Source organism: Opisthocomus hoazin, chromosome 2, assembly GCF_030867145.1.
Source record: "Opisthocomus hoazin isolate bOpiHoa1 chromosome 2, bOpiHoa1.hap1, whole genome shotgun sequence".
Taxonomy (NCBI): domain Eukaryota; kingdom Metazoa; phylum Chordata; class Aves; order Opisthocomiformes; family Opisthocomidae; genus Opisthocomus; species Opisthocomus hoazin.
This window is the reverse complement of record NC_134415.1, coordinates 91,852,245-91,879,989: the sequence shown is the minus strand read 5'-3', so window position 1 is coordinate 91,879,989 and position 27,745 is coordinate 91,852,245. Positions and strand designations below refer to the sequence as shown.

Here is a 27,745-nt window from a genome sequence, read left to right as displayed (position 1 = left end):
TAAATTAAACGACTCACTTTTTCATGATCCTGTTTTTTTCATTTAATTACATGTAATCTGTAATAGAAGTAAAAAGAAGTACTGAATGATGGAATAATGATTGTCTGTGTTAAAAAAAAAATCTGCTAAATAAATTACTTTAGCCACTGTACAGAAGTGAACTTTTCTATTTCAGTGTATAGAGCAACAGAGTAAGAATTACAAATTTTGTGAAAACAAATTTTGTTAATGTAGGTTCATCGTTGGGTCAATTATGAATCGATGCTGAAGGAGTGTCTTGTTGGGAGAATGGCTGTCAAGCCTATTGCTGCTCCAAAAGGTGAGGGTTTTAAGAAAGAAATAATTTCTGTTGTGCTTTATTCCAGAGTTGTCTGGAAATTGAGGCATCCTAAATCATTGTATTTACAAGGAGAGTCTCTGTTCTTGCATAGAGATGAAGGCTGTTGCATATTTCAGTCTTTTTCAGCAGATACCTGAAGATAAAACTATTTTAGGCATGAAGACTTTCATAAGTAATGTACTGCTACATTTCTACTTTTGTTTTTAGTCATCAGAAAACAGATGTGTGTGTTATGTGTGTATGTATATAGAAATAAATATGTATTTATTTTTTTTTGGCCCAAGAGCCTGCTTTCTTCTTGTGATCCCAGGGGACAAACTCTCATAGGCAGCTCTCATCTTGAAATAAAAATCTGTGTTTTCAATGTGGTGATTTCAGCACCAGACGTAGGTCTGGTAAGTTGCCTATGTATTGAGATATTTGAGGCATGGACAGTTATCCTTTCCAGAACACTGTCTTGGGTCCTTTAATTTGAATTTACTTGGAGAAAATTTTGCTGATACAGCAGACTCCTCTGAGCCAGGACAGCAAGAGGTGTAGTATATTGCCGTAAAATGCCGGTAATCGTTTCCAGAGACTTTAATCTTCAGTATTTGTTTTGGTTTGTAGGCCACACAAAACTTTCCTATACCTAGGAAGCAAACAGTATTACTGCATATTGACCCTTAGCAAAACTGCAGTGAAAACGTGAAAGAATGTTTGCAGCTACTTTTCTCGAATTCTGTGGCATCCTTTAGTTCACAAATTCAGCCATCTCTTGTAGCTTTTCGACTGCTGACAAGGTGCACTGCATACTTGCTTAGCGCTTAAATCGCATCGTCTAACAGATTCAGTTTGGTCTGTACGTGAAGGGGAATAGTGTTTTATGTCTCCATATTGCTAGGTAGCTAATTCCAGTGTGGAGCTTTTAAGGTAAATGCTGCACAGTATGAAGAAACCTCGACAGCATAACTGCTTCATGGAGTTGAGGTGTTACATTTAAGTTACTGCTACTTTGTCAGTTGAGTTAGAAATTTAAAAGTAAACTTGATTTGTGCTAACTTTTCTGCAACTGGAAGGAATTCTTGTGATAGCCAGTCAGTAAAATACAAACATGTATTTACCCCTGCCAGCTAGGACAGTTGATTTTCTGCTGTTCACTTTTTATTCTGCTTTCTTCTGTAATAGGACTGCTCTGCCCATTTTGCTGTAGTAAAATTTGCAGAGTAAAGGTTGCCAGCTGTATAGAAAAAAAAAAAAAGTGCTGTTGCCTGTATGTCCTTTTGGCCATTTCAGACTTGAAAAAATGTGACTTCATTAATTAGAATGAAACTGATTAGACTGGATTTGCTGAAATTCTTCATTGTAAAATTCTTGAAGTTTACTTTGATTCCTGGTAGGCTATGTGTCCTCCTCTTCTGAATAGTGAATTACCAAAAACATGATTGCTGGCTGATTGTGAAGTTAGTCAATAACTCTTATCTTGTGTCCTTCCAGAAGACCATAGTCAGCAAAGTTTGCGTTTGAAAATGGAAGAATAAAATACAGAGTTGAAATGGACGTGTTTGAATATTGTATTAAGCAGGCCCATAATTACAGAGGAAAGGCAGGCCTTCAAATTATGGTATAAATTGCTTTCTTTGTTTGGCAGCGTTGGGATGTTTGGCAGTAGGGCAAGCATCAGTACTTGCTGTTTGGTACAGTCTCAATACAGTGCAGGTAAGGCAGGTGTAGGTTTGTTGGGGCACTGCTGGGAGATTTGTGGTTGTTTAGCTTAGTTTTGTTTCCTGTGTTCTGGTGGTTTTTTGGAAGGTTGTACAATTATTTGCTCACTGAACTGTCCAAGGAAGCCGAAGCTTGTCTCTTGCATATTCCAGAGCTTTTTTCTTAAAAATGAAGAGTCTTCTGAAGGTGCTGATGACAGTTAATGTTTTGTCAGCTTGTCTTTTGGGAATGCTGCCTGATGGTATGGTAGTGACTAATAGGAAATGCTGATGTGTCCCTTCTGTGGTGTTACAGAGCAGTGGAGCTGTGCGCTGAAACGTGTAGTGTTTGTCCTTGCTGAGAAGGCCAGTGCAGTAACTACAGCAGTGCCCAGGCATGTAAGAGATGATTTCAGTATCTCCCTCAGCAAACCTGTACGGCATTAAACTGCTTGCCCTCCTGTCGGGTACTCAGCTGTTAACAGTAGCATGAACATTAGTTTGTTGCCTGGTATCTTTTAATACTGTCAATGTTTCTCTTAGACACATGTTAGTATATGTCCCTATGTTACTTCAGTGGTAACATAACTTAGGAGTCAGAATGCGTGTTGTATAATTGTTAATTCAGTGAGATAAGGCTGAGGTGTCATCCAAGGAAGAGAAGTAGGGCTGTGTCTTGGAAATGTCTCAAACCGTCCTTAAAACTGCAGTGCCAGTTTCAGTGTAGCGTGTTAAAATGTGGTGAAATGAGAGTAGACTTTTGAACACAAAAAATTACCTCGAATCAGAAATGAGTTTTTGTGAATGACTTGCCTATGCTGGCAGAAAGCTTGAAGTGGCGTATAGCAGAATGCACAGACAAATACAGCCTCGACCAGAAATTCTGGGTGAACTTTCCCATTCATCTTGTGTTTTGTTTTCGCCTTATACTGGCACAAGATGAAAGCCTTTGATGAAGGCAATTCTTGGTCAGCTCTGGAGTCATTTTGCAATACTGTATGCTTGGTGCTTTGTTCCAGGAGCCTTTCCTTCATTTGCCTCACAGTGGCATTTTTCTTCTAACACTGGCTGCTGTGATGCAGAGCACTGGGAGGGGTTCAGAAGAACAGGGGAGAAACATTCACTTTTTAGTTTTCATAAAAGGGAGCAGGAAGAGCACATTGGTTTCTCCCCCTTCCCCAAACCTGGCTCCCAGAAAGGAGAGTATAAAATGGGCCTTTGTACTGGGACTTTCTGAGATATCCATGTAGAGAAGGCAGGAAAGGGCCTGGGTACACTGGAGGACTAGTTTCCCCACAGGTTTGCTGTGAGGAGAAGGATTTGTGGCTGAGAGGCATAATGCCTTTCCCCTAGAGTTGGGCACCATCTAGATGAATTGACACTACGTAATTCAATCTTTATCTTCTTTTTTTCCTGCTAGTATTTGTTTAGTTGTTTGTTGGGAGTGGTTGCAGCATACTTCATATTTAATGAAAACTTAGATAATAACTTGTCAAATACAACCATTTGACAGAAGGAGTTTATAGGAAGATTTTATTTCTCCTGGGTTTCTGCCAAGGACTGGGTTTAGATAGTTGTAGGTCAGATTCAGTGCCTACTATGTGTTGTCTTGACGAGTGTCATCTAAAGTCTGACAGATGTGGCAAGCTTCTTAGCTATGACGTTTATAATTGCACAAGATAATCTGTGATGTTTGTTTGAAGTACCAGATTAGAGTTCTCGCATTTCCTACCCTTTAGTGCTGTGCAACTTTTGCAATTTTTAACACAGTATTTTTTTAAATTATACATAATCTTTTGGAATGGTAATCAGTGCTGCATTTAGTTGTGACTTCTCGATTCCTTACTTTGGCATATTTCTTTAGCATGATGTGTGCAAGTACTGTGCTGTAACTTCTTAATGTCATGCTCGTTTTTTTCTTAATGCTTGTAGAGATTTCTTCTGCTCTGTCTGAAGAGAAGAAACAGATTAATGGTAAGTATTCACCTGGAGCAAGGTGGGGAGTGAATCTTAAGCTTATTTAAATATTATAGAATGAGCAGTGTGTCTCCAGAATTCTGTCTGTCTTTATATTTGAACCTGAGCTTGAGGCTGTAGTGGTCTGTGGAAATTACAGAAGGCAAAATCCTAATCGGGTATTGTGATTTTGGTGTTTAAAAGTATTACAGGACAGCAGTAGGGTAGTATAGAAAAGGGAGGTAGGAGATGGAGGAGGTTTCTGCTTGAGCCAGACAAGGTACAGCACAAGTCATTGAGTGCTATGAAATCTGCTACTGTGAAATTGCCAAGCTTTTTGATCCTGCTCTGTAGCTGAAAAGCGACATGGCCATGGGGCTGGAGTAGCAGATATGGGACAAAATCTTGGGGAATGCTTAGAATTATTAAGTTTCTACTAAAAGCTGGAACGTCATCACTGGAAAATGAGTTGAAGTGGAGGTGAATTAGCTGATGACAGCATGACTGAACTACTTGAGATATAATTGTGAGAATGAGTGGGCTGACTATTGGTATAGCTCTAAGAGAAGCAAGTATAGGCCTTTGTATCAGAAGGTTGATGGTAGTGCTTGTAGAGATGGGGAAGCATTCAAGCTTTGCACAAGCCTTCACTGAGTGCTTCCTTGAGTACTGGAGGTGGCTTTGATTGCTAGTGATCAAGATCTATGCATTTGATTTTGATGTTTTTAGGGAAGTGTTGTGGAGTGATTAATCGTCTTAGTCTAATAGGCTTCTTAAAAGAATATGGCTTATGAAATCCCATCGAATGAAGTTTCGTGGGGGTGTGTTGGTGGAGCAAATAAGATGAACATCTGTGAAGGGAAATAATACAGTTTGAACTGAAGGCTTACCTTTTTGCGTGAGAGGAAACAGGTGCAAATTGGTCATGGAAAATTCTAGGCTGAAACTTTGGAAAATGAGTCTGCAGCAGTCAAACTTTTGAGTGGCAGGAGGAGCAGAAACCTGGATGTGTCTTAAGATGAAACCAGAGAAGTTCTCAGGGTGGTGTCCCAGCAACTGCAGGCATAGCAAGGGGAAGCTTACTTGTTCATGCTTTCTCTGGTGAGTTCCCATTTATTTTCTTCTGTTCTCATACTGTCTTCCTTTCCCCCCCTTTGTGTTCTATGAATGTTGTATTTGACTTCTGAAAGGCAGTTTACCTTGTAGTACGCACAAGCATTGAGCTACACATAAAGGTAAAGATACATCATAGAAAAGTAAGCAAGACTGATTTTATTTGTTCCTCTCTTGCTCTATAGCTGTATAAGATGTTAGGCTAAACTTTGACAGGGTCTGCTGGCTGACTTGGGAACAAGTTGTTGGAACCTGTTAATCTTGCTTTGAAAGTCAGGGGGATTTAGAAAGCGAACTCTGCTTTATCAGAATTGTATCACTTGGCAGCAGCTAATCATCATTAAATACACCGTAAATATTTTGATTCAAGTAGAAGACTATTTGTACTATCTATTTCAATGTTCTTCTCTTCTTGATTATATTGGTTCATGGATTCCTTACTTTTTGTGCTTGCCTAGCTGTCCAGTGCTTTCCTATGCATCTTACATATTCACAGTGGATCCAGGTAAAGAGAAATAAGTAATATTCCCTCTTTTACATCTTGCTTCCCCTCCTGCTCCTAGCAATAACTTTCCTTGTCCAGATTATATGACTTGTCAGGAGACATAAGAAATAATTCTGATGGTAGTTTCCAATGGAATTGCCAAAATACTGATACTTGCTTATTGTATTCAGTTTACCTGTTTGGCCAGAGGTTTTTCCAAAACAGGAGAGGTCAGTTCCTGAGGTTACCTTCCGTGAGGTTTTACATATTCAGTTGTTGGCATCTCAGTTCTTGAAAATAAGTCAAAATGAGACCAGAAAAAAGCATCGCTGTGGGAAAGAGGAGCCTATGTCATTGATTTTTTGGAAGTTGTTGGCACTAGTGAAGACATTTTTGTCCTGTCAGTCTAGAAATGTATAAATAATAATTGTATCTGGAATGTGCTCAGATCAATCAATTCTTGATTTTTATGAACGTCAATTGTATGTAATGTTAGGGGCAATTAAAGCTGAAGTTTTCAGAATATATTGCTAGTGATAACAGTCAGTGGGGGTGTAGCCTAATGTGCTCTGCAGCATCTGTTCATACTTCAGTTTCAAACAAAAGACATCAAAATTTCAAAACACTTCCATTACCACAGCACGCCTCAAAAACCTAATATTTGTGTGAGAACAAACATATCAAAGATGTGTTCTTAAAATGATGTTTTAGGCCTTGCACTTTTGAGCTAAACTGAATTTCTCTTTCACCCAAACTATTGGGATGATGATTTTTGTATTATTAATAGTTAAAAAAAAAGGGGGGGGGAGGGGCAGTTCCACCATCTGAAAACAAGCTGGGGTTTGAGCATGTACGTGTCAGACCTTGAAAAAACTTACGGTGTGGGAGGATGGGATGAGGAGTGGTGGTGGTATATTGTCATAGACATAACCAGAGTTTCGCTGCTGCTTGGCTATTGCCTCTGCCCTTCTGTGCCCCTCTGAGAAGAGTCTGGCTATCTTCTCTGTACTGCCTTCTCTCCCGCCCCATTCTCTTTAGGTACTTGGAGACTGCAGCTGGATTTCCCCTTGGCCTTTTCTTCTGCAGGCTGAACGAACACAGTTCCCTCAGCCTCCTTTCTCATATCCTCTGCTTCAGCTGCTGACTATCTTGATGGCCTTTCTCTGGACTTATCTGGTATATCAATATCTGCCCTGCACTGGGGAGCCAAAACTGGGTGCAGTACTCCAGGTGTGGTCTTACAAATGCTGAACAGAGGGGAAGAATCACTTCGCTTGAAGTGACTGCTGTGCTCTTGCCCAGGATAAAGTTGGCCTTCATCACCGCAAGGATGCAGTATCTGCCCAAGTCGGGCTTGTCTCCTAAGTCCCTGGAAGTTATTCTGCAAAGCTCTTTCCTATCCAGTCAGACCTCCCACTGCTTTTGTTGCATCACATCTTTCTTTCTTCCAGGTGCAGAATTTGGCATTTGCTTTTGAGCTTCATGGAGCTTTTGTCAGCCCATTTTTTTGTCTGTTAGGGTCCCTCTGAATGATAGCCATGACCTTTCGTGTTTTGACTGCTTCTCTTGATTCATTATTGCTTACATACTTCCTGACAGTGGGAGAGCTGTGCTTTTGAGGTTGCTAATGATAATACTGAATAGTATCGGCATTCTCTGTTCCTAAGGAGTGACATCTATAACTACTCACCAGTTGGACTTTGTACTGTTCATCACACTGTTTGTGACTGGCAGTCCTACTAATTTTCTATCCAAGTTGTAATCCGCCTGTCAAACCCAAATCTCTCAAGTGTGGCTGCGAGGGTAATGTGAGAGACTCTTACCAATAGTTCTGCTGTCTCTTCTCCCATGGGATTCTGCAAAGCAGTTCCCTGAACAAGCTGAAGTTTGCTCTTGTGAAGTGCAGAGTTGTAATTCTGCTGGTCGCTTCTTTCAGGTCCTTAAACTCCTTCATTTCATGCCTGCCATCAGCCTTCAGCTTTACTACCAGTTCTTTATTTATGACCATTACCAGTAGAGAACTTTCCTTAACTGGTTTACTGATCGCCTGAATCATTGTCTTTTTATTGCAGGGTGACTTCTTGTTTTCACGTAGCATCTTACAGCATTTCAGAAGAATTCATAAATAACTTGTTTGGCTAGAACATTCTATTTTATTGTGGCTTTTCATATATTTCTGTTGACCTGCAAAAGTAAATAGGAGTCTGTATGACACTGAATTCCTCTTATCCATTGAGGCCAACCGAAACCTGTGATACAGTCCTCAAGATAGGCTTAGCCTTTGCGAAGGCTTTTATCATTTGGTAGTTGGTTTTCGTTTGCAATGATCTGACTGCTCTGCCATTTAGCTTCCTTGGCAGCTGTAGATGCTGTGTACTTAGGGTTAATTAAGGATCAAAGAATAAGTAGTTCCAGTGAATTTTAATTACTTTGGGTTAATTCCTCCGTCTGGGTGATCAAATAGTTTTGACAGATTGGATTAGACCAGAGTGGCTCTTTGGTTTTATCTGCTTCCCACGTGGTGGAGCCACTGAGTTACTATGTTTAAACTTGTAGTCCAGCTACAAAAGCTGCCGGTGTTTAGAAGGTGATAGTCTAGGTAGCTGAGAATTCTTATGTTAATTATTTTATGCATAGCCATTTCAGGTTTGCAAGGTTTGCCTTTGAATGGGCTTGAAACCAGAACTTACCAACATCGTAGACCTCTGCCTAACCATTGTACAGGAAAACTGCTGTTCATGTGGTGCTACAAATCATATTTTATTTCAGTTTGTGCAGCTTCCTCTGTCATGATTCTATATAACTTCCTTATATTAAAACTGATGAAGGATTGCAGTTGCTTTTATCTGTCATCTCTGCTCAAATTTTTGACAGATACGTTCAGTTTCTATTAGGCCAGAGATTAGTACAGTTGATGTTTTCAAAGACTGGCCAAGTGTTGCCTTGCTGCAAAGGCTTTTTCAGGCTGTTTCACGTTGTTTAGTAATTATAGTGAGTAGATGAATTCTGTGAAAATTCCTAGCAAAGTGCAAAGTAGAGAGATTAAGGCTGTTATCTTTGCGTAACTGACTGATGTGAAATTTTACTTGTGAATTAGATTAGACCAGACATCCCAAATTGAATTTGTTCATCTGAATTGTATAAACAAATATTTCTGTTAAAGGAAATTCATTCAGATAACCTTTTTTCAGTGCTTCACTATCACGAAGTGTGAAAGCATAAGCTAGTAACTGATGAAACTGTGACCAAGCTACATAAGGGCTGCATGCACAGGTTCTGTGGTGTATGGAACTGTTAATTTCTGAAGTAGAACTTCATGCCTGCTCTCCAAGAGAAAGTGCTGAATAAAAACAAAATAAGAAAAGCACCTGCATACTTCTGGCTGCCTGTAGAAATAAAGCCACTAAATATTGTGGAAGGGTATTTAGAACATTCAATTGGGGGGAAAAAAAAAACAAACCCAAAACCAACAAACACCCAAAAAACCCACAAAACTTAAAAACTACCTCTAATTATGATTTCTATTAAGTGAGCATTACAGCAAGTATTGTAATGGCTCTCTGCTCTCTATAGGCATGCTTCCTGAGAAGAAAGTACTGCATGCTTCTGCTGAAGATTTAACTCCAAGGTAAACCTTTGTCTTTCATTGTCTGTTGAACATTCAGTTGAATAATTCTGTGCACTTCGTAGTAAATACAGGCAACTTCTTCCATGGTTAGTTCTTGATGTTTCAGCTCAATTAGTACATATCATTACCATCCTCTTATAAGTAGGAAAGTTGAGGTTCAGGTGTAAACGACTTGCCAAAGGTCATATTGACCCTGTAGGCAGATGATGATGCAAAGTTCTTGGCTTGCTGTGTTAGTTTCCAACACTTGCACTGCCTTGAATCGTGTGAAATGTATGGCTTATGTTTGCAGGCTCCTCAGCCTTGCTTCTTGAGAATACTCCTGGAAAGTCATTCCAGCTGGGCTGATTACATTTTTGGCTTTAGTTAATTTGTCCATAAACACATGAATTGACATGCCTTGGAGAAGTATTATGTTTCAAGCTGGAATAGATTAAGATATGATAGCTGTATTCAAGTTTTTACAATATTCAAAGCAAAGCAGTCCCTAAAACCCCACTGTGATGTGCCTCCTGTTGTCACAGAGGTATCATTTTACTCCATGATGCCTTGAGTCACCAAGGTTCAGTTTTGCACTTTGCATCAAAATCTCAGTGAATGTGTAATCTCTGGGCTAGTTACATGCAGTCATATAAAATAGTGTGGCTTGTGAACAACTGGAAAGTGGCTTACCTTCTGGAGCACTCCTCAAACCTTGCCACCTCTCTTCCCATGTGTGTCTGGCATGTTCCAGTGTGTGACTGGAACGTGTGCAGCCTAGAATGTGTTGGCTGTCAGGAGTGCCTGCTGGAGGGGGCATCCTCGCTCTGCCGCCTTTTCTGTTCCAAGAGCCCAAAGAGTAGACAGAAATGGTTGGGACGTTGGGGAAGGGACAAGATGCGAGGGGTTAACCTTGTTGTGGGGACAAAGTTGGCTTTCACTTGCTAGGATTGCAGCCTTCAAGATGCTGGAGTCAGGTGAGAATCACAGATGTCGTATGGTGGAGAGGCAGGCATGGGATTGTCAGATGTATGGTCCTGATGAAAAGGGCTAAAGAAAGGAATAGCTTTTCTGGGGTTGGGTGGGTTAGTTACTTCTTGGCAAGTGTAAGGTTGTACAAACAATTAGCATTTGAAGGCTTTCTATTTCTTAGCTTACCCTGGATTTATTACAAGGTTTGGGCAGTTTGGGAACATATGAGTGTAGAATCTTGATTTCGGGAGATGAAGGGAACAGTGGCTTTGTGGTATGTGTGTGGAATCTATAACTTTTGGAAGCCACCCTGGCTGTTTAAGACTTTTGTCTGGAGTCAAGGATTTTAATCATCTTGTTAGGAAGGTTCATACGCTGCAAAGAGGATGCACGTGCTTTTTAAGTAAATCCAATGCCATATAATTTTAGCTACAATGTGCTGACTATCAGGATGCATAATTTGACTGTTCTTTTTTAATAGTCTTTTCAAAATTATTGGCTCTGGACTTTCTCTTTAAAAAATAGTAAATAATGTATTTGGCTTGTAAATTCATGAAAGAAGCAGTGCTTGAAAACTGGTAATATATATATTTTGATATGCCCAAAGAAAGTATATATTTTTTTCTTTACTGTTTTGTTGTTTTACAGTTATGACTGGTTCCAAACAGATAGTTTGATCACAATTGTCATATATACTAAGCAGAAGGTAAGTGTGTTTTATGAAAGGGAGAATTACAAGATCCATTTGTGATCCAGCTTGAATTGTGAGAGAACCTTACTAAAATGTGATTTTTTTCCTTGCCTATGAAAGGGTATGAATGCAGAGTTGGTGACAGTTGACTGTCAAGACAGACGATTAAGGGGAGAGATCATCGTGGATAACCACTCGTATCTTGTAGAAGTTGGTGAGTACTGTAATTTTGCAGTTGAAAATACTGAATTTCCATTCTACTTTATTAAAACCCTGTCATCAGACCATATGCGTTTTGCATATACCAATTAATATTTTATTCCTCTTTCATTAGAGACTTTCAAGTACCTTGATGTAAAGGAATTACATTGTTTATCAACTCACATCTTTGTTTCGTATGTACTTCATTATTTACACATGGAATAAGGTGTAGTAAGAAATTGATGTAAAAGTTGTGAAAGTTTTTCTACAACTGTCTTTTTGATGGTTATTAAAATGCTGTTATTCAGAAAAGGCAGGTGGAATGATTTAGATAAATTCAGATATGTAGCTTTACATGAGTCATTGCTAAAAGTAATGGGGAAAATTATGCTTTTCTTAATGCTATGTATTAGGCCTGCGGAAGTCACTGGGACTGATGTGATGAACGAGTGAAATTTCAGGGCCAGATAAAGACCCATAGGGTTCTAGGCTCATTACTCACTCAGTATTTCTAGCCTTAAACTGTATGTATATATGATAACTAGAATGTTATTTTGGTTTTGCTTAGATTAGAGTTTGTTTCTCTTTATTTCAGACTTGGATCATGCACTTCAAGAAGACTTGGCTGGTAAGTTCTGTCTCTTGCAGCACTTCTGTATCTCTTCCAATATCAGAATGTGGAACTTGAGTTTATTTTTCTGACTCATCAGATACTTTATTTTTGCTTACCAGCAGGCTCTGACACAATCAAACCATAACATTGAATGTTTTTTTTTTTTTTTAAATTGTGGCATTTGGGCCTGTGAAAGTAGTAAGGTGATGGTGCTCTGATCCCTCTGAGGGTGACTAAATGTTAAAATAATTAGAAATTTGTTCTGTTGTGTATTTGTAAGCTGTTTTTTGCTTAGACTGGGATTTTCTTGGATTTATTTTTTCATTTAAATACCATGGAAAAGAAAGGAAGAAGTAAATAGTGGTAGTTACCAGTTTCCAGTAAATGAGGACGCTGAATTCATGAGCATTCTTTTTGCCCAGATGGGCTGTGAAGCTTTTCACAATGTATTTAGTAAATAAGATACATTAATTATGCATATTAAGTCAGTGTTTGTTGTCTTAATTGCGTTGTAAAACATTATAAAGAGATAGCTGGAAGTACATTTAATTTGGTATTTTAATTTAACGGATTAATTCTGTGAGTCATGAGAAATGACTAATCCTTCTAGAATTTTATTATAATGGAAGAGCAATATATTTTTTTGTGCAAAATGTAACTAAAAGTAACAGTGTGAAACCTTTTTCTCATTTAGTGAATATTGCTGAAAAAGTTGGGAAAGTGGAGATTATCTTAAAGAAAAAGGACAACATTCATTGGAAAACACTGGGACAGCCCTTGGAGAATCACAATACTTTTATCAAGCGCACAGACAGAGGTAAGCAGTTTCATGGCCGTGTTACCAGTTGTTTTAAGACTTTTTGGAGCATATTAGGCATATTTGGTTTCTCCTAGGATTTTCTTTTCCTGTAGTCATGCTTAATTTCTTTCAGAAATGTTCTCTGGTCTTGTTGAAGGCTGCTCAGGAATTCTCATTGAAAGGCTTCAGCTTAGGGGTGTCTTCTTGCGTTGGTTTGTTTTGTCCTGCAGTAGAATTGGAGGTCTTCCAGTCTTGTGGAAAGACTAGAAGAACCTAGCAGGGGAAGGTGAAGACTGGTTGAGTGTTGTTGCACCTCATGGCTGCCTGTGTGTTTAATATCTCTTCTGTCCATAGACCCTGAGGAGATAGTGCATGGCCTGGTGTCCATCATCAGAGGAGTAACTAGTGAAGGAACAAAACCCTCCACTTTCAGCTGTTTACTACAGATGTAGTAAGATGTAGATCTTTCAACACTGCAGTGTTGTTCCAGCACCCTGCATCTTTGTAACTTGAGCTAGGATTAAATAAGGCCCTTCAATCCAAGTCTAGGTATTGAAGCAATCATGTGTAGGTATCGAAGCCAGCTCTGAATAAGCTGATGTGTCTGCAATAAGTAGTAGATGTTACCTGTGAGTTCATTTTGTGGTAACAGTACTATGAACTTGATGCAGCGACAAAGTGCGCTAACCTGATCAGTGTTCTGCTTTTTTTTACAGCTAAATTAAAAATTCCTGCAAAATTTTATTATATAACGTGAGCATACTCTTTATGTTATTGCACCTGTCCAGTTTCTTGAAAGCCCTCTTGGCCCTCTGTCTAACAAGACTCGAAAGTTGACTGTTTGATGTTAGTCTGCCTTATTATGTGTGAAAACAAAGCTGTACGTTTTTAAGAGCGAATTAAGTGTTGATCACTGTTGTACACCTCTTACTGGCTCTCAATTATGCTACTTAGGCCTTTAAAGTTGAGAGATTACTGTGGTACAAAAAGGAAGACCGACTGCATAAAAGCACATCTCTTTTGCTACCTTTAGCTTATGTAGAAAGTAATTTTCCTTATGAGAGTTTCAGAAACAGTAGAGTCATCCACTTTAGAGAGGATTGCATTGAAAAAACTAATACTCTTTAAGGGGATACAGCCTGGACTAATGTATTGTCCACTGTCCATTGCTCATTTTCTTCCTCCTTATAACTTTTCATGATTATGGAAAACAAAATGAGAAAATTATCTGAAAGAACAAGAGGAGTAGGAGATAGAGGCTTTATAGATCCTTTGCAAATGAGGAAGGTGAGGATGACTGCATGCAATTGGCAAAAATCCAAATCGAGCGTTAGTAACCAGTGCTTCCTAGATACTTATTTTGTATTTTTTTCTAAGAAATCACTCTCCAGCACAGCATTTTTCATGTTACTGAGAGGACAAGCGTTACAGGTATTGGATAACGTTATATGTATCACTGACTGAGTTCAGATAGGTTTAAACTGAATCTCCAAGAACTTTTAAGTTAAAGGACTTGCTGAGCCTGAGTTTCCTCAGTTGCCAGATTACAAAGGTGAGGAATCTAGCAAATATGTTGTTATCTATGGCTTTTTAATCCCTACCGAGAAACTTTTATTCTGCAGGTTTTTTTAATTTTAAAACCTCCAAATTTAAAATTGAATGTTCCAGAAGGCTTATAGAGGAAGAATGTTCAGACCAAAATCTTTTCTCTTATATTGCAGTCCTGTGCTTTCAGCTCAGCCATAAAATCTACATGTTGGAGGCTTCCGTTTTCTCATGTTAGTTTTAAGTAGAAACTCTCCATTTGTGCATACAATTGTGCCCCTTTACTCTTAGTTGGAGAGTTTTCAATTTTACTTACACTTCTGTGGGAGCAAAATAATGTTGTGTGTGAAGAAGCTCGTACCTTGTGCAGTGCGAGCACAGAAATAGTGATTAATAACTCTAGATAATTTTCTTGTCTTTACTGGGTGTGCAGTTGGTTTTGTATGCAAAACTACTTTTTCTGAAACAAAATAACTTTATTCTGGAAATAAAATAATTGAGACTTCCTGCCTGGTGAGTAATTCTGACCTCAGAAATGAAGTAATGCATTTTATAGATTATATTAAATAGATCTTTGAAGAGGAGATTAAATTGTTCTGTGATAAACTGCAGAAACACTTAGTAAGAAGTGTGGTGCAGAGATAGAGGTTCTCCTTAACACTGCTTACACTTTAGCTTATTTTGCTTGCTGGAACAGTAGTATTATCAAGGTTGTATGCATACAGTTTGCCTGTTTACTTGTGCTCACGCTAAGAGTGCTTTGAACACAGGCAGAACAGAATGTCAAGTACTACTATAGTACAAGTAAATCCTGAAGTAAGATAGCATAAATGTGTGTGCTGCTCACCAAAGTTCGATTCACCATGGATGCTTAGCCACTTAAACTATGCCAATGTGTAGCCTGTGATGAGAGAAAGATCATCAAGGACTATAAACAGGGCAGAGGAAGGACATACTAGCTTTGTAAATAGCTGTACTTACATGATACATCAGTTGCTATTATGAACCCCCAGCAATGGATGTGCGGTAGATGAAGTAACTTACCCCTGTTTCTTTGAGAAGTAGAGTTCCTCAAATTTAATCATGGCTGAAAAGATTAGGTGGAACAGCTGGCATAAGGTAGTTGGGGATTTGAGTGTGAGCAGCAGAAGCAGTACCAGCATTGAAGTAGTTCCTTGTGAGAGCTGCTTTGCTTGCAAGACCTAAACTGGCTAGTTAAAGGTACAAAATAGCTTTATATCTGGTATTTCTGTGTGACGCTGTATATAGGGTAGCACAGATGCGTTGCCTTAAATGTTCTGATTTTTTTCACTTGGATTTAGGTATATTCCACTGCATATTCTCAGCATTACTTTTCCTTTCCCATGAGTATGCGAGCCTTGTTTGAAGGCAGTGTAACTGATAATTTCCACTTCTTGAAAGTACCTGAAAGTCTGTGAACAGATTGGAAAGCGGTTATGTTATCTTGGTATACCTGTTTTTTATTTATTTCATTCAGGTTTTGTGTATTCATAGTTGTTTTCATATGTTACTGAGACTTTCTAATGAAAGTAATCATTTTACTCAGAATATATTTCCACACTTCAGTTCGGTGGCAAGGTTATTCTGAGGCTGTGAACAGTAAGTGCTTATGGGAGCACTGATGTTAAATTTCTTGGGTTTTTCTTGTCTTTTGAGTTTTTCTGTAGTATTTCCTTATGTATTTATTGTTTCAAACATTTCTGTTGCGTTCAAAGCACAGGAAGAAGAGCTGCAAAACAGACAGGATTAACACTTGGAAATTTTACTTGATTTTGTGTTATTGTTATTACTTGTTCATATGACAGCATTGATGAATCATAGTTTCTAAGGGAGGGACAGCGACCACCATGCCCCCCAAGTCTCTATACTTCTAAGTTATTTAATCTTTTTTTTTACAACAGCCGATTCTAAGTTCTATAAACAAGTGATGAAGCTTTTCTTCAGAGACAATGACATAATGCAGAGATAATACTGGAAGCTTATGATAACTTCATCCTATGAAGAGACAATTGGCATAAGCCCCTACTTTTTTCCCCTTAAGCTGGGAAAATCATACTGCCAGATAAATTGCCTGTGGACTCTCAAGTTCCTGCTGAGTTTAGACTAACATTTTGGCCAGTGTATCTGTGAGTTAATTGGGAGGAAGGAACAGCATTGTGGCTTTATATAAATTATATACATATAAATAATGTAATATATAAGATATATAAATATCTAAAGGGTGGGTGTCAGGAGGATGGGGCCAGACTCTTTTCAGTGGTGCCCAGCGACAGGACAAAGGGCAATGGGCACAAACTGAAGCATAGGAAGTTCCATCTGAACATGAGGAAGAACTTCTTCCCTCTGAGGGTGACGGAGCACTGGAATAGGTTGCCCAGGGAGGTTGTGGAGTCTCCTTCTCTGGAGATATTCAAACTCCAGGGACAAGGTCCTGTGCAGCCTGCTGTAGGTGACCCTGCTTCGGCAGGGGGGTTGGACTAGATGACCCACAGAGGTCCCTTCCAACCCCTACCATTCTGTGATTCTGTGATTTCCTCAAAGTTGAAGGGGATTTTTAAATAATTTTAATGTAATTTCAGGGAACTACACTGTGTCTTAGGATGTATCGGTGGATTCAGAAGAATATTCAATAATGCTTCTGCTTCTTAAGAAGGATTAAGTGCTTAGTTTTCTGGAGGAATAATTATTTATGCCCAGCAGTATGGCATAGAAAGCACAATTCAGTATAATTAGATTGTCAGTGTAGGGAGTTGGTGGCATTACTTTTAGCTAGCTATTGTGAAACTGGTCATTAGGAAGCATAAACCAAAGTGAATGGTCATAGTGCCAGCATCCTGTGAAATTTAAATGCAGCATTAAAGAAAGTAAGGTGGAACTTTCTCATTAAAAAAACAAACAAAAAACCAAACAGAAAAACCACATAACCCCCCCCAAAAAAGCCAAACCCAAACAAACAAAAAAAACCCCAAACTCAACACAGCACAGTAATAGAGTGCAGTTTTTCTCGTAGGTATGAAGACATGATTTTTTTAGGTGCCTTTTCTGGGATATGAGATATGGAAGCCCATTCATGAGGGGATACTGTGTGATCACCACTGCGTGTCATGCTTCTGTATCAAGGTGGAATTGCCGCCAAGTCTTGGAAGTGACAGGCAGGCACTGTAGTCCTGTTACATAGACCTGCAGTTTATTAAAGATTATTTAAAAAGACACCAACCAGAAAAATGTTTAATAATTAGTTTTTGCTGTGGAACTACTGAAAAAAAAAAATAATTTCAGGTATCTTTGTTCATCTTAGTTAGTAAAACCAGATCTTTTGACTTTGATTTTTCTGTATTACTATGCTAGTTGTTTTTGTGGAAAAACTGAATTCTGCCAAATTAAAAAAAATCAAGACTTTCACCACTGACCACTTCAATAAAACTTCATTGTTGAATATAAATCTGCTCATGATGTTCCTTCAAAAGACTTCTTGCTCTGAATGAGATAAGAAAACACTGCATGTACATAAGAAGTATTTCTATGTATCTAAGGTTTCTATTTTTGACTTGTGGATAGTTGTTCCAGCTGTAGTTGTGGTCAACAGAAAGTGAAACTGAATTATTTGAATTAATCACAATTTTTTACACATTTTCTGATTTCTTAGCGGCTTTAGCTAATAGAATAAGCAACTGATGTTGGGACTGTATGTGATAATACCAAATATCTTTGTCCTGAAATTTGTTTCTACACAGTAAAAATGAAATTTAAGGCAAAAACTAAGTACTTAGTCTGCCAGTTTAGTAAATGATTTAAAAGGACTGTGTATGTAAAAGCAGTAGCCATATGCAAGTAAAAAATGACATGTTAGTAGGGATGACTTAACAGGGGGGCTGGGCTTGGGGAGGGTCTGTTTTTTTCCCATGGAGAATAAACTCTGCTGCTTTCTGCTGAAAGTGATTCTGAACCCAAACCCCAGTTTTGGGAAGCAACCTAATTACCAACTGCTGCTCTCCTAAAGAGCGTGTAACTATGGGCAGTTGTGTGCAACTGTTGGCAGATGCTTAGCGGGTTCAGTGAAGAATCAAGGTGATGCTGCCTCTGAGGACTGTAATGGGACGTAATATCGTAGTTTTGTGCGGTGGTTTTAGTCCACGTTAAGTGGAAAGCCAGCCATGTCCTGGGCTGCATCAAGAGAAACGTGGCCAGCAGGGTGAGGGAGGGGATTCTGCCCCTCTGCTCCCCTCTGGTGGGACCCCACCTGGAGTCCTGCGTCCAGCTCTGGGGCCCCCAACATAAGAAGGACATGGATGTGTTGGAGCGGGTCCAGAGGAGGGCCATGAAGATGATCCGAGGGCTGGAGCACCTCTCCTGTGAGGAAAGGCTGAGAGAGTTGGGGCTGTTCAGCCTGGAGCAGAGAAGGCTGCAGGGAGACCTTAGAGCAGCCTTCCAGTACCTGAAGTGGCCAACAGGAAGGATGGAGAGGGGCTTTTCACAAGGGTGTGTAGTGACAGGACAAGGGGGGAATGGCTGTAACTAAAAGAGGGCAGATTTGTGTTAGATATTAGGAAGAAATTCATCACTGTGAGGGTAGTGAAACACTGGCACAGGTTGCCCAGAGAAGCTGTGGCTGCCCCCTCCATGGCAGTGTTCAAGGCCAGGTTGGATGGAGCTCTGAGCAACCTGGTCTAGTGGAAGATGTCCCTGCTGATGGCATGGGGGTTGGAACCAGATGATCTTCAAGGTCCCTTCCAACCCAAACCATTCTGTGATTCTAAGTTCTGTGATTCTAAGTGGAAGATCACAGACTTTTTTTTTTTCAGAAGTAATAGAAAGGAGCAGAATGCTGACACAGCACTTAAGGTGTATAAACCAAACTTAGGCTGTGACAGTGTGCCATTTGCTGCACAACCAGGGAAAGTTTGGAAGGTGTTGATTCAGTGGAAACTTTGTTTTGGGAAGGAAGAGAGGCAATCTGGGAAGAGCATGGCTGACCTCCTACATAATAGGAGCTAGCTTGTGAAATCTAGTAATTAACTGAAGCATTGGATAAATTGATGGTCAACAGGAAGGGCTTGTGGTTGTGTTAGTTCCAAGGCTGGGCTGCTGCCAGGAATGATAGGCAGCCACCTTCCTACATTTGTGCAGTCTAATCTCCATTGTGTTGGCAGTAACAGTACTTGAGGCTCCATAATCAAGTAACCTGATGTTGTGAATGAATGGTTTAGGCTGCTTAAAGAATCACTGTCAAAGGTATTAGCAAAAGTGGGTTTAACAGCAATTTATGAAAGTGTGACTTAACAAAGTTTGATAGCAAGGTTCACTCTGTTGCTTACTACGAGTGGAACATACATGGGGAAAATCGAGTTAGAATGATTTATACAGGGTTTATTCACAGTTTAAGGTGGATCGCGAGATTTTTGGTAGCACAGTTTAAGGTGGATCACAAGATTTTCAGTGGTGTTTGATAATCAAGTCACTGTTGTGACTGGAGTAAATAATTGACTAATCTAGAATTCATCTCAGTCACAACAGTGATCTAACCATAGATTCAAGAGGGCAATATTTATACTATACTTGCTATCAGATACTTAGATCAGTCCACAGAAGCAGAAAGATATATAAACACCTAAAGGTATACCTGTTAAAAACTCCCCTCAAGTTCAGTGAATTATTCACTTCAAATGTCTTGGCATTTCTCACTGGGCAAGGGTTGAGCCTCAAGGAGTGAAGGGTTTCAGCCCAGGTCCAGTCATCGGTTTTCAGTGACTGTCCTCTGACCTTTGCAAACTGGAGAGTTTGCAAGCTCTGAGAGGCGTCCCACTCGGAGGGAGGTGTTGGTCGCAGCCTGATGTGGTCCAGGAGAGCTCAAAGGGACTCACTTAGGACCACTGTTTATAGGGTCATGAGATGATTGACTCTAGACACCACTAGATTTCTATCCTGGCCACAATCTGGGTCGGTAATTACTGAAATTCTCAAAATTCCAGTAGCACTGGTATCAATCCACCTGAGTTATGATCCAGAAAAGGTAAGTTCCAAGGCTGTGAGGGGATGGCTGATTATTCCCTCTCTCGTTCTGCACCTTGGACAGGCAACCAGAGCTGCTGGTACAGTCAGTGCTGCTCCCCACCTTGGCCATGCCAGAGTTCCTGGTACGGTCAAGGGGGGCTTAACTGCCAAAGTCTTTGCACAAAGGCCAAGACTTGATGGGAATTCCTGAAATTGTAGAGCAGTCCAGGAGAGGAAAGGGGCGAAGGCACCATCGCAGTCCACCCCGTGACTGAAAGTCAATCCATCTCTCACAGAGTGGCGGTGGGGTTGCCCCTTGCCTCTGTGCCTCTAAACAGATTAATGCTATATTCCAGCTGTAATTTAAGGGAAATTTTTGGTTGGTTTACTTAATAATTAAGGTTTTGTTAACTGTGTCATTAAGCAATGTTATATATGCGAGGAGGTTTTTGTAACAGTGCCACTTGTCTAGCTATCTTCATATCGAACAATGTTTAACAACGAGGACAGTATGGCAAGAGTCAATGGGATCATGATGGGGTGTAGCATCCGGTTCAGTGTTCCAGTTGCTGTTGGACACTGTCTGAATAAGCTGTCCCACCAGTGGTGTTCTCGGTCCTTCTTTACTCTGTCAGGATACAGTGTATCTCTTCTGTATCATGGTGGGTGGTAATTGGGTTTCTTTGTCCCTCCATCTGAACTCTGAATTTTAGCCATTGATTCAGGTCATGATGTTGCAACAGTTTTCTCACCAATGTGAGATTCATTCCAGTAGGGGTAGGCAATAGATCTTGATACAATGTATAGTTGAACTGTAGCAATTGGTAGGTTGTGACAGGAGCTGAATAATTAAAAGACACATCTCTTAATTTCAGTGACATTACAAATACAGATATTTGAGTGATGATATGTCTATAGATGTAGAATCACAAAGGATTCGCGTGCAAATACATCAGTTTCCTGTATATACTAGTACAGTTTCAGGGGTTTCATTGGGATGTATTTCAAAATGACAAATATTTTGTTCAGTGTCAAGGCAAATGTCTTGGGCCTTAATGGTATTACTTTCACAAATAAATCCTTGTTGTTCCCGCACAACACATGCATCAACATTGACAGTTTGCCATTTATTCACCTTTTGTTGGGCCTGTACTCTGTGTTCTAACGGACAGAGTACAGTTCCATGGTGATTTAGTCCCAGCGCAATGACTGGGTACGTGGTGTATACCAAAGCACTGCATATTGTCAAAACAAAAGCTGTGACTTTACTGTTGGTGGATTGAAATTAACCAGGTGCCACCAAGGCTGAAATTCCCTTTCAAATTTGGTTGCATTATCCCAGATTACCTTCCAAATTTCAATGCGTAAGGTGCCCGCTTCACCTGCTCTTATAATTGCTGCTACAGTAGATTGTACCCACAGCTGAGCCTGAGTATAGCTGAGAGCAGGAGAGTGGTTAATTTGGGCTGCACCTAGTGCATTCACAATTGGTTGGTGGCTTTTTTCATTAATTCTCTCCCATTGGGGTGATAGATCAGATAAGAGCCATTGATTAGTTTCCAATGCAAATTGGGATTGCAGTGGCTGTTCTAACTCGTATCAATTATTTGTTGCTGAGCTTATTTTGTTTGCTAAAACCTCAGCGTCTATGCTATTTAATGCTCCTAGTCCTGCTACTGAGATACCAGTCACATCTCTTCTTGATTGTTTTGAAGAGGTGAGGGTTCATCCATGCAACCATGCTAACCATCCTGTGTAAGATGTATTCAGGAATGGTGAGCAGATAGGTTTAATTGCAGAGATATTAACCTGCATTGACAGTTCCACTAGTTTCAGAGACTGTGATGGGTCCAGTAACACTCACTGTTGTCCTGTGGTTTTAATTGCATAGGGACCAGTGTTATAAAAGTGAGGAGACAGTTTGATAGGAGACTGAGTTGGTGAATATAATTGTTCAATATCAATCTTGAATAGAAGACCTAGGCTGGAACGAGAGCTGGGATCTGTCCAAAGGCACATTATGAGTGCTGAATGGGTACTAGTAAAAGTATACCAGCATTTGTGTTTGTAAGAAGTGTGTATGTATGTATGTGGTGTTTTCCCTCGACATAGTTTACAACAATACATAAAGTTGCTGTCATACATTTAGTGTGTGATTTTTCAATTTGGCATCCTATCAAAATGGTGTCTCCTTTGGTTCGCTTTAAAGATGGAATTTGTTGATTTTCATCTTTAATGATCCGTTCTTGTCTATGGAAGGTGATACTGTTGGGTAGTGCTGCTGCAGATAAATTTAGATCAGCTGTAGGTAACATTAAAAAGTACATACGCATCAACCCATGGCCACCCCGTCATACATGAATTCCACATTTTGACCTTGATAATCATGAAATCAAACAATAATTCTACACCATGATTACCCCAGAGACAGAATGTGAGTACAGGTTGTGTAAAAGTGAAATTGTACCAACAATCTGGTTCTGGATTCTTATAGCAAGATTTCTTGTTTCTTGGTTTAGAATAATTGATATAGTATATTTTAATTTTGGTGGGGTTATCATGGGTGGATTCATTGATTGTCCAGCACCCTGTTTTTATTTCTTCCCCTGGTGTTGCATGAAATGATAATATTTGATGAATGTTGTTGTTATTGTTGTGAGAAATTCTAATTCTTTTGTTGTACAGTCTCCCATCTTCAGTCATCCTTTAGATATGCCTCGTTTCCATGTATAACCAAAGTAGCAAAGTTCAAGTTTGCTTTACCTTTTGGTAGGATCCCAGCACTTCCAGTATAATTTAGTAGTTCGTGTCCCAAACATCTTGTGTCTGAACTGTCCAAGAATTTTGTGTCTGAACTGGAAAGATTATACTGATCCCGAGTAAGAGGAAAAGTGAGGTTGGGTTGGGGGCACGCTGCCATCATCGTTGTTGCCATCAATATAGATTTATTTTCTCCTGTAAAAGAAAAGGAATAAAAGGTTTCAGTGGGGAAGACTGAACAGGTTACCCCTTTTATGATGCAGGATAGATTAATCTAGTACTTATTCTGTGTTTTGCACCACTGCTATTACTAACTTCCTAAGCAAATGGGCCATAAGGTTTAGTCAGTGTCATAGGCGCACTTCCAATTTGTGGTAAATTTACCATAATGGGTTGTCCTTGTTGCAACGTTGTTGGACATTTTCTTTTATCAGAAGGGGGAGCATCAGGCTCAGCTTCTGCTGCAAAGAATGGACTCCCAGGGCTCCCAGTGGGCCCATACCAATTATTCAATTGGTGAAGTACTTTGGAAAGCCAAGTATCCCGCTGCGCCTCTTGTGTGGCTCAAGGCTCTCTTTCAATAAGTCATTAGTTCTTTCTACCATCCCATTTCACTGGCAGTAATATGGGGTGTGGAATACCCATTGATTTTCCTCTTGTTTTGTCCATTTTTGTACCTACTTGCATGAGAAGTGTGAGCCATTATCACTTTAGATGGTATCAGGAGTAGGCAGACTTGAGAACCAAGATGATAGCCCTCTTACTGTATTTTGTCCATCGGCTGTTTGACACAGTCGCGGTAAGCAAGCCAGAGGCTACTTCCACTTCTGTGAGGATGTGTTGATACCCACAGAGGATTCGAATGGCCCGATATAATCAATTTGCCATTTAGACCACAAAAGTTTTCCTTGATTGATATGTAGGAGTGGTGCTTTAGCAGGGTGATTTGTCTGTAATTTTAATCTACATTGAGGACATTCTGTGACCATAACTTTACGAGTTTTCCTGTCTAGGAGTCAACCCTTGCTCTGTGCAGCAAAATGAAGTGCCTGTGTGGCCTAATTTTTGATGTAGCCATTCTCCCAACTATACCACCAAAATTTAAGGAGTTCGCTGTTTTTATTTTCCTGATCTTTGTCAATTCATCTACCTTTTGGTTCTAGTTTGTGGCTGGCTTATTGTCCTTGGCATGAGCTTTCACCCATCACACCTTGAATGGAGTTTTCCTGGCTATATTTAATAACAATTGCCAGTCTTGAGTGCTCCAAACTGGACATCTATTTACTTCCCAATTTAGGGCTTTGCATTGACAGAGCCATTGGGTGACACCTGCCCATATGACATACGAGCCTATATAGATAACTTTTGCTCTGTTTTGTGCTGCTAGAACAACTGCCCTTCATTCTGCTACTTGTGCACCGCCTTCCCCTTCTTCTAATACTTGTTCGCCGGTGGTAATTTCTGCTGCAGCAGCATTGTATTGCCATTTACCATTTATCCTTTTTGCTGAGGCATCGGTGAACCAAAGGTTTTCTGTAGGTGTTTCCTTGGTGAGGGGGGGATGCATCTAAAATTGGTGAGGGTTTGGAAGGTTGTTGTAATGTTAATGGGTCTGTATTTATAGGCATCTGTAATTTGGAAATTTTGGTATGTCCTTCAGTTAATTTCATTTCCTCTGCAATTCCTGTCAAGTGGGCATACCACTTTCTGACTCTAGGTTTTTGTGCAACTGCTTCTAGGGGAGCAGTCCCTTTTAGGATTGCTTCTAGTAAATTAAATGGAACTCTAGTTTGCACAGGCTGTTCCTGGTGTATTTTCTCAACTTGTTTCACTGTTCAGACTGAAGACAAAAGACCCTTTTCCAACTTGGAGTATCTCTGTTCTGTCTCTTTAAATGTAGTCAAGCTGAATAGTAAAGGTCTCTTCAGGGCCAGTTTGGAATAGATTACAGTAAGTACCATGTTCTGCAAAACCCCATTCTGTTGTAATAGGGTCGTGGGGGTGTACTGGCCCTAGTCACTGATATGTTTTTAATTCCTGTATTAGAGTTTTGACTGCCTCTTCGTGTTCTGATTTTCATTTGCAAGGTTTTCCCTTTTGCATAAGTGAGTACAGTGGGCAAGCAATGATATAAAATCCAGGTGCATGTTTTCTTCAGTATCCTAAAGTTACCTACAAGCTGTTGTAACTCTCCTAGATTGGGGCATTTGCAACTGTTTTGTTTTATTTAGGGTGTCCGGTGGAATTGCTGCGTTACCTGCAATCCACCAAGTACCGAAGAATTTTACTTCTCTGCTTGATCCCTGACATTTTTCAGATGAAATTTCAGTTTCTGCTTTGTGTAGTGCTTACCACACTGCTGTTGCCGCTTCACCCACCTTTTCAGGGGAGGTCCCTTCGATTAGGATATCATCTATATATTGGTACAGATTCACATCTTTTAGACAGTCTCACTCCCTCAAGTTCAGCAAGTGCAGCATGAGCAATCATGGGTGAATGTTTATATCCCTGTGGGAGTCTGTTAAAGGTGTATTGTACACCTCCCCACCTAAAAGCAAATTTCTCTTTATCTTTTTCCTGTAAGGTGACCAAAAAGAACGTATCTTTTACAACTAGCGCTGCCATCCATGGGTGTGTGGCTGCTTGTAGTGTGGCTGTTAAAGTTGCTATATTAGGTAGTGAAGCTGTTAGTGGGGCTGTGTTGACGTTTAAGCGTCAGTAATCAATTGTTAATTGCCATCTAAGTTTTCTGACTGGCCAAACTGGTGAATTATATGGGGAGTGGGTTCTGGAGATGATTTGTCATTTTTCCAAAACAGCTGTGCTTCAGAAATTCCATTTCATGCTGCCACAGAAATCGGGTATTGTGGTACATTAGTGATCTGTGAATCAGGGAGTGCAGGGGCTGCGTGGAGTGCATGCGCTGTAGCCTCACGATATCTGTCAGGGTCAGGATCGCTATTTGAGCCAAAAGACCACACGCTGCTGTCCAGCAGGCACAAGGTTTGGCCATTCAAAACATCGAAACCTCAAGTATTTTCACTGTGATCATTTACCACAAAGTGAGTAGACAGCATGCACTGCTCCCCAGGGAGCCATAAATTATCTTTTGCAGTTTGGCAAACAACACTTCCTCCATTCACTCCATAATTTTAACTCTTTGCTGTCTGGGTAATATGCCCGGCTTCTCGGCATCCTGTTGAAATTTGTCCTCTCGTATCTATAAGGAATTTTATTAATTGTTGACGAGGACCAACTGGGATTAAAGTATATGGGCCATTATTATTTATCCATTGATAGGATTCTGCTTGCTGGACAGGCAGACCCAACTGTCATCCAGGCACTATGCATTTTATTATCTCGAATTTTGGGGAAGGAAAGGGTTATCGCCTCCTCTGGGAGCTGGTGATGGTATCTGAGTGTTTGGAATGTCTGGAATGTTTTCTCTCGGACTGTGTTTCTGAAATGAATGAATTAGACCCTTCGTAGTGCTGGCAGGTTTTCTCTGAATTGCAGCTCTTGGAATGACTGGTGTTAGTACTTGATTATGTAGTTCTCGCCACCTCTGAGCCCTGGGTTGCCGATCAATGGGTTGTGGTTCCTGGGTACTATTTTTGGGTGATTGTTTAATTTGTCTGATGTTACGACCTGTAATTTTGGTTTCATTAGATAGATCACCCCATCCCATTTCTCACCCATGATTTATGATGTCATGTGTCAGTATTGCCCAGGTGGGGAGATTTCTGCGCACTAGGGCTGCTTCCTGGTCAACAGCAATGTCCCTTATGGCCAACAGGGCATTGAAATCTGTGTCTCTCCTAGTATCATCTTGTTTTGCAATGAGGTAAGGTTTGAGTACAGGAGGGGCTCCCTTGATTAACAGCTTTAGCATGTCATGGTCCACAGTTGCTGATATGGGAACATTAAGAGGGCTGTGGTCATGCATGGCCTGGATATAGGCAGCTTGTGTAATACCTGTGGAGAGCTCGCTCAAGGATCTAATGGGTATTGACAGAGGCTTTCCTCTCTCCGATAGATCTATTCTGCCAGCACAGTGTGCCCACCTACTTGTTATCAAGTGGGGATTGCTTCGGGGTTCGGGGCCAGGTTTTATAATGGGTCTGGCTTCATATAGAGGAGGATTTGGAAAGGACAATAATTTTCTTTTGGTTTGCTATTATCGGGGTCACCCCATATGTTTCCGTCCCATTCTTCAGGGTATACAATTAATTTCCTAATCTGTACAATCTCAGGAGGACTGGGAGCCCACATAAGCATCATTTCAACCCTTTCTACCAAGTTCTGGTTTTCCTTCCTTTTTTGTTGTACCTGTTCTTGCAGCTGTTCAATTCGTAGGGATAGTAGTAACTCAGCTGCCTTCCTGCTTTCTATCTGTGCCTTTAGGTATTGTTCCCTGTTATCTCTTTCCTTCTTATCTTGGCATGCAGCTTCTAAGCAGGTGCCTAGCATTTTGCAAGTAATTCCTTTTCCATTTCCATCTTTTTTTGAGTCCTAGCCACCCGTAGCTACTTTTCCACAGCTTCCCAGTCATGCCAGTTGTCACAAGCCCATTCATTTGAGAATTTGGGAAGTGGATTTGTTCCATTTTGTTGTAAGTAATCAGTGGTACTATCTGCCAGCTACACCAAATTGTCGCAAATGAGTGGCTAGGTCGCTTAAAGAATCACCATCAAAGGTATTTGCAAGAAAAAATTTACTAAAAATTTATAAAATGTGGTTTTAAGAAGTTCATTGGCAAGGTTCAATCTGTTACTTGTCAAACGAATGGAATACAAAATTGAGGTAGGTTTGAGGTAGAATGGTTTATACAGAGATTGAAGAAAGATGTAAGGGGTAAGGGCGACCTCCCGCTGAGTCACGAGGTTCGGAATGGACCCCCTTGCTTTCTAAAATCCTTCTCAGAGAGGAGCCCGGGTGCGGCTGGATCCAGACTTAGCCTCAGACCACAA

At 40.2% G+C, this 27,745-nt stretch overlaps 1 protein-coding gene across 1 annotated transcript in view; it reads left to right on the top strand.

The window, feature by feature from the left end:
• The window catches only part of CYB5R4 (cytochrome b5 reductase 4), a 48,318-nt gene that overhangs the window by 6,304 nt on the left and 14,269 nt on the right, over window positions 1-27,745 (top strand). Inside the window, exons 4-10 of the mRNA XM_075414434.1 lie at window positions 235-319; window positions 3,955-3,996; window positions 9,149-9,203; window positions 10,803-10,860; window positions 10,966-11,059; window positions 11,642-11,674; window positions 12,354-12,476. Of these exons, the coding sequence (XP_075270549.1) occupies window positions 235-319; window positions 3,955-3,996; window positions 9,149-9,203; window positions 10,803-10,860; window positions 10,966-11,059; window positions 11,642-11,674; window positions 12,354-12,476 (490 nt within the window). The remainder of the gene's footprint in view (window positions 1-234; window positions 320-3,954; window positions 3,997-9,148; window positions 9,204-10,802; window positions 10,861-10,965; window positions 11,060-11,641; window positions 11,675-12,353; window positions 12,477-27,745) is intronic.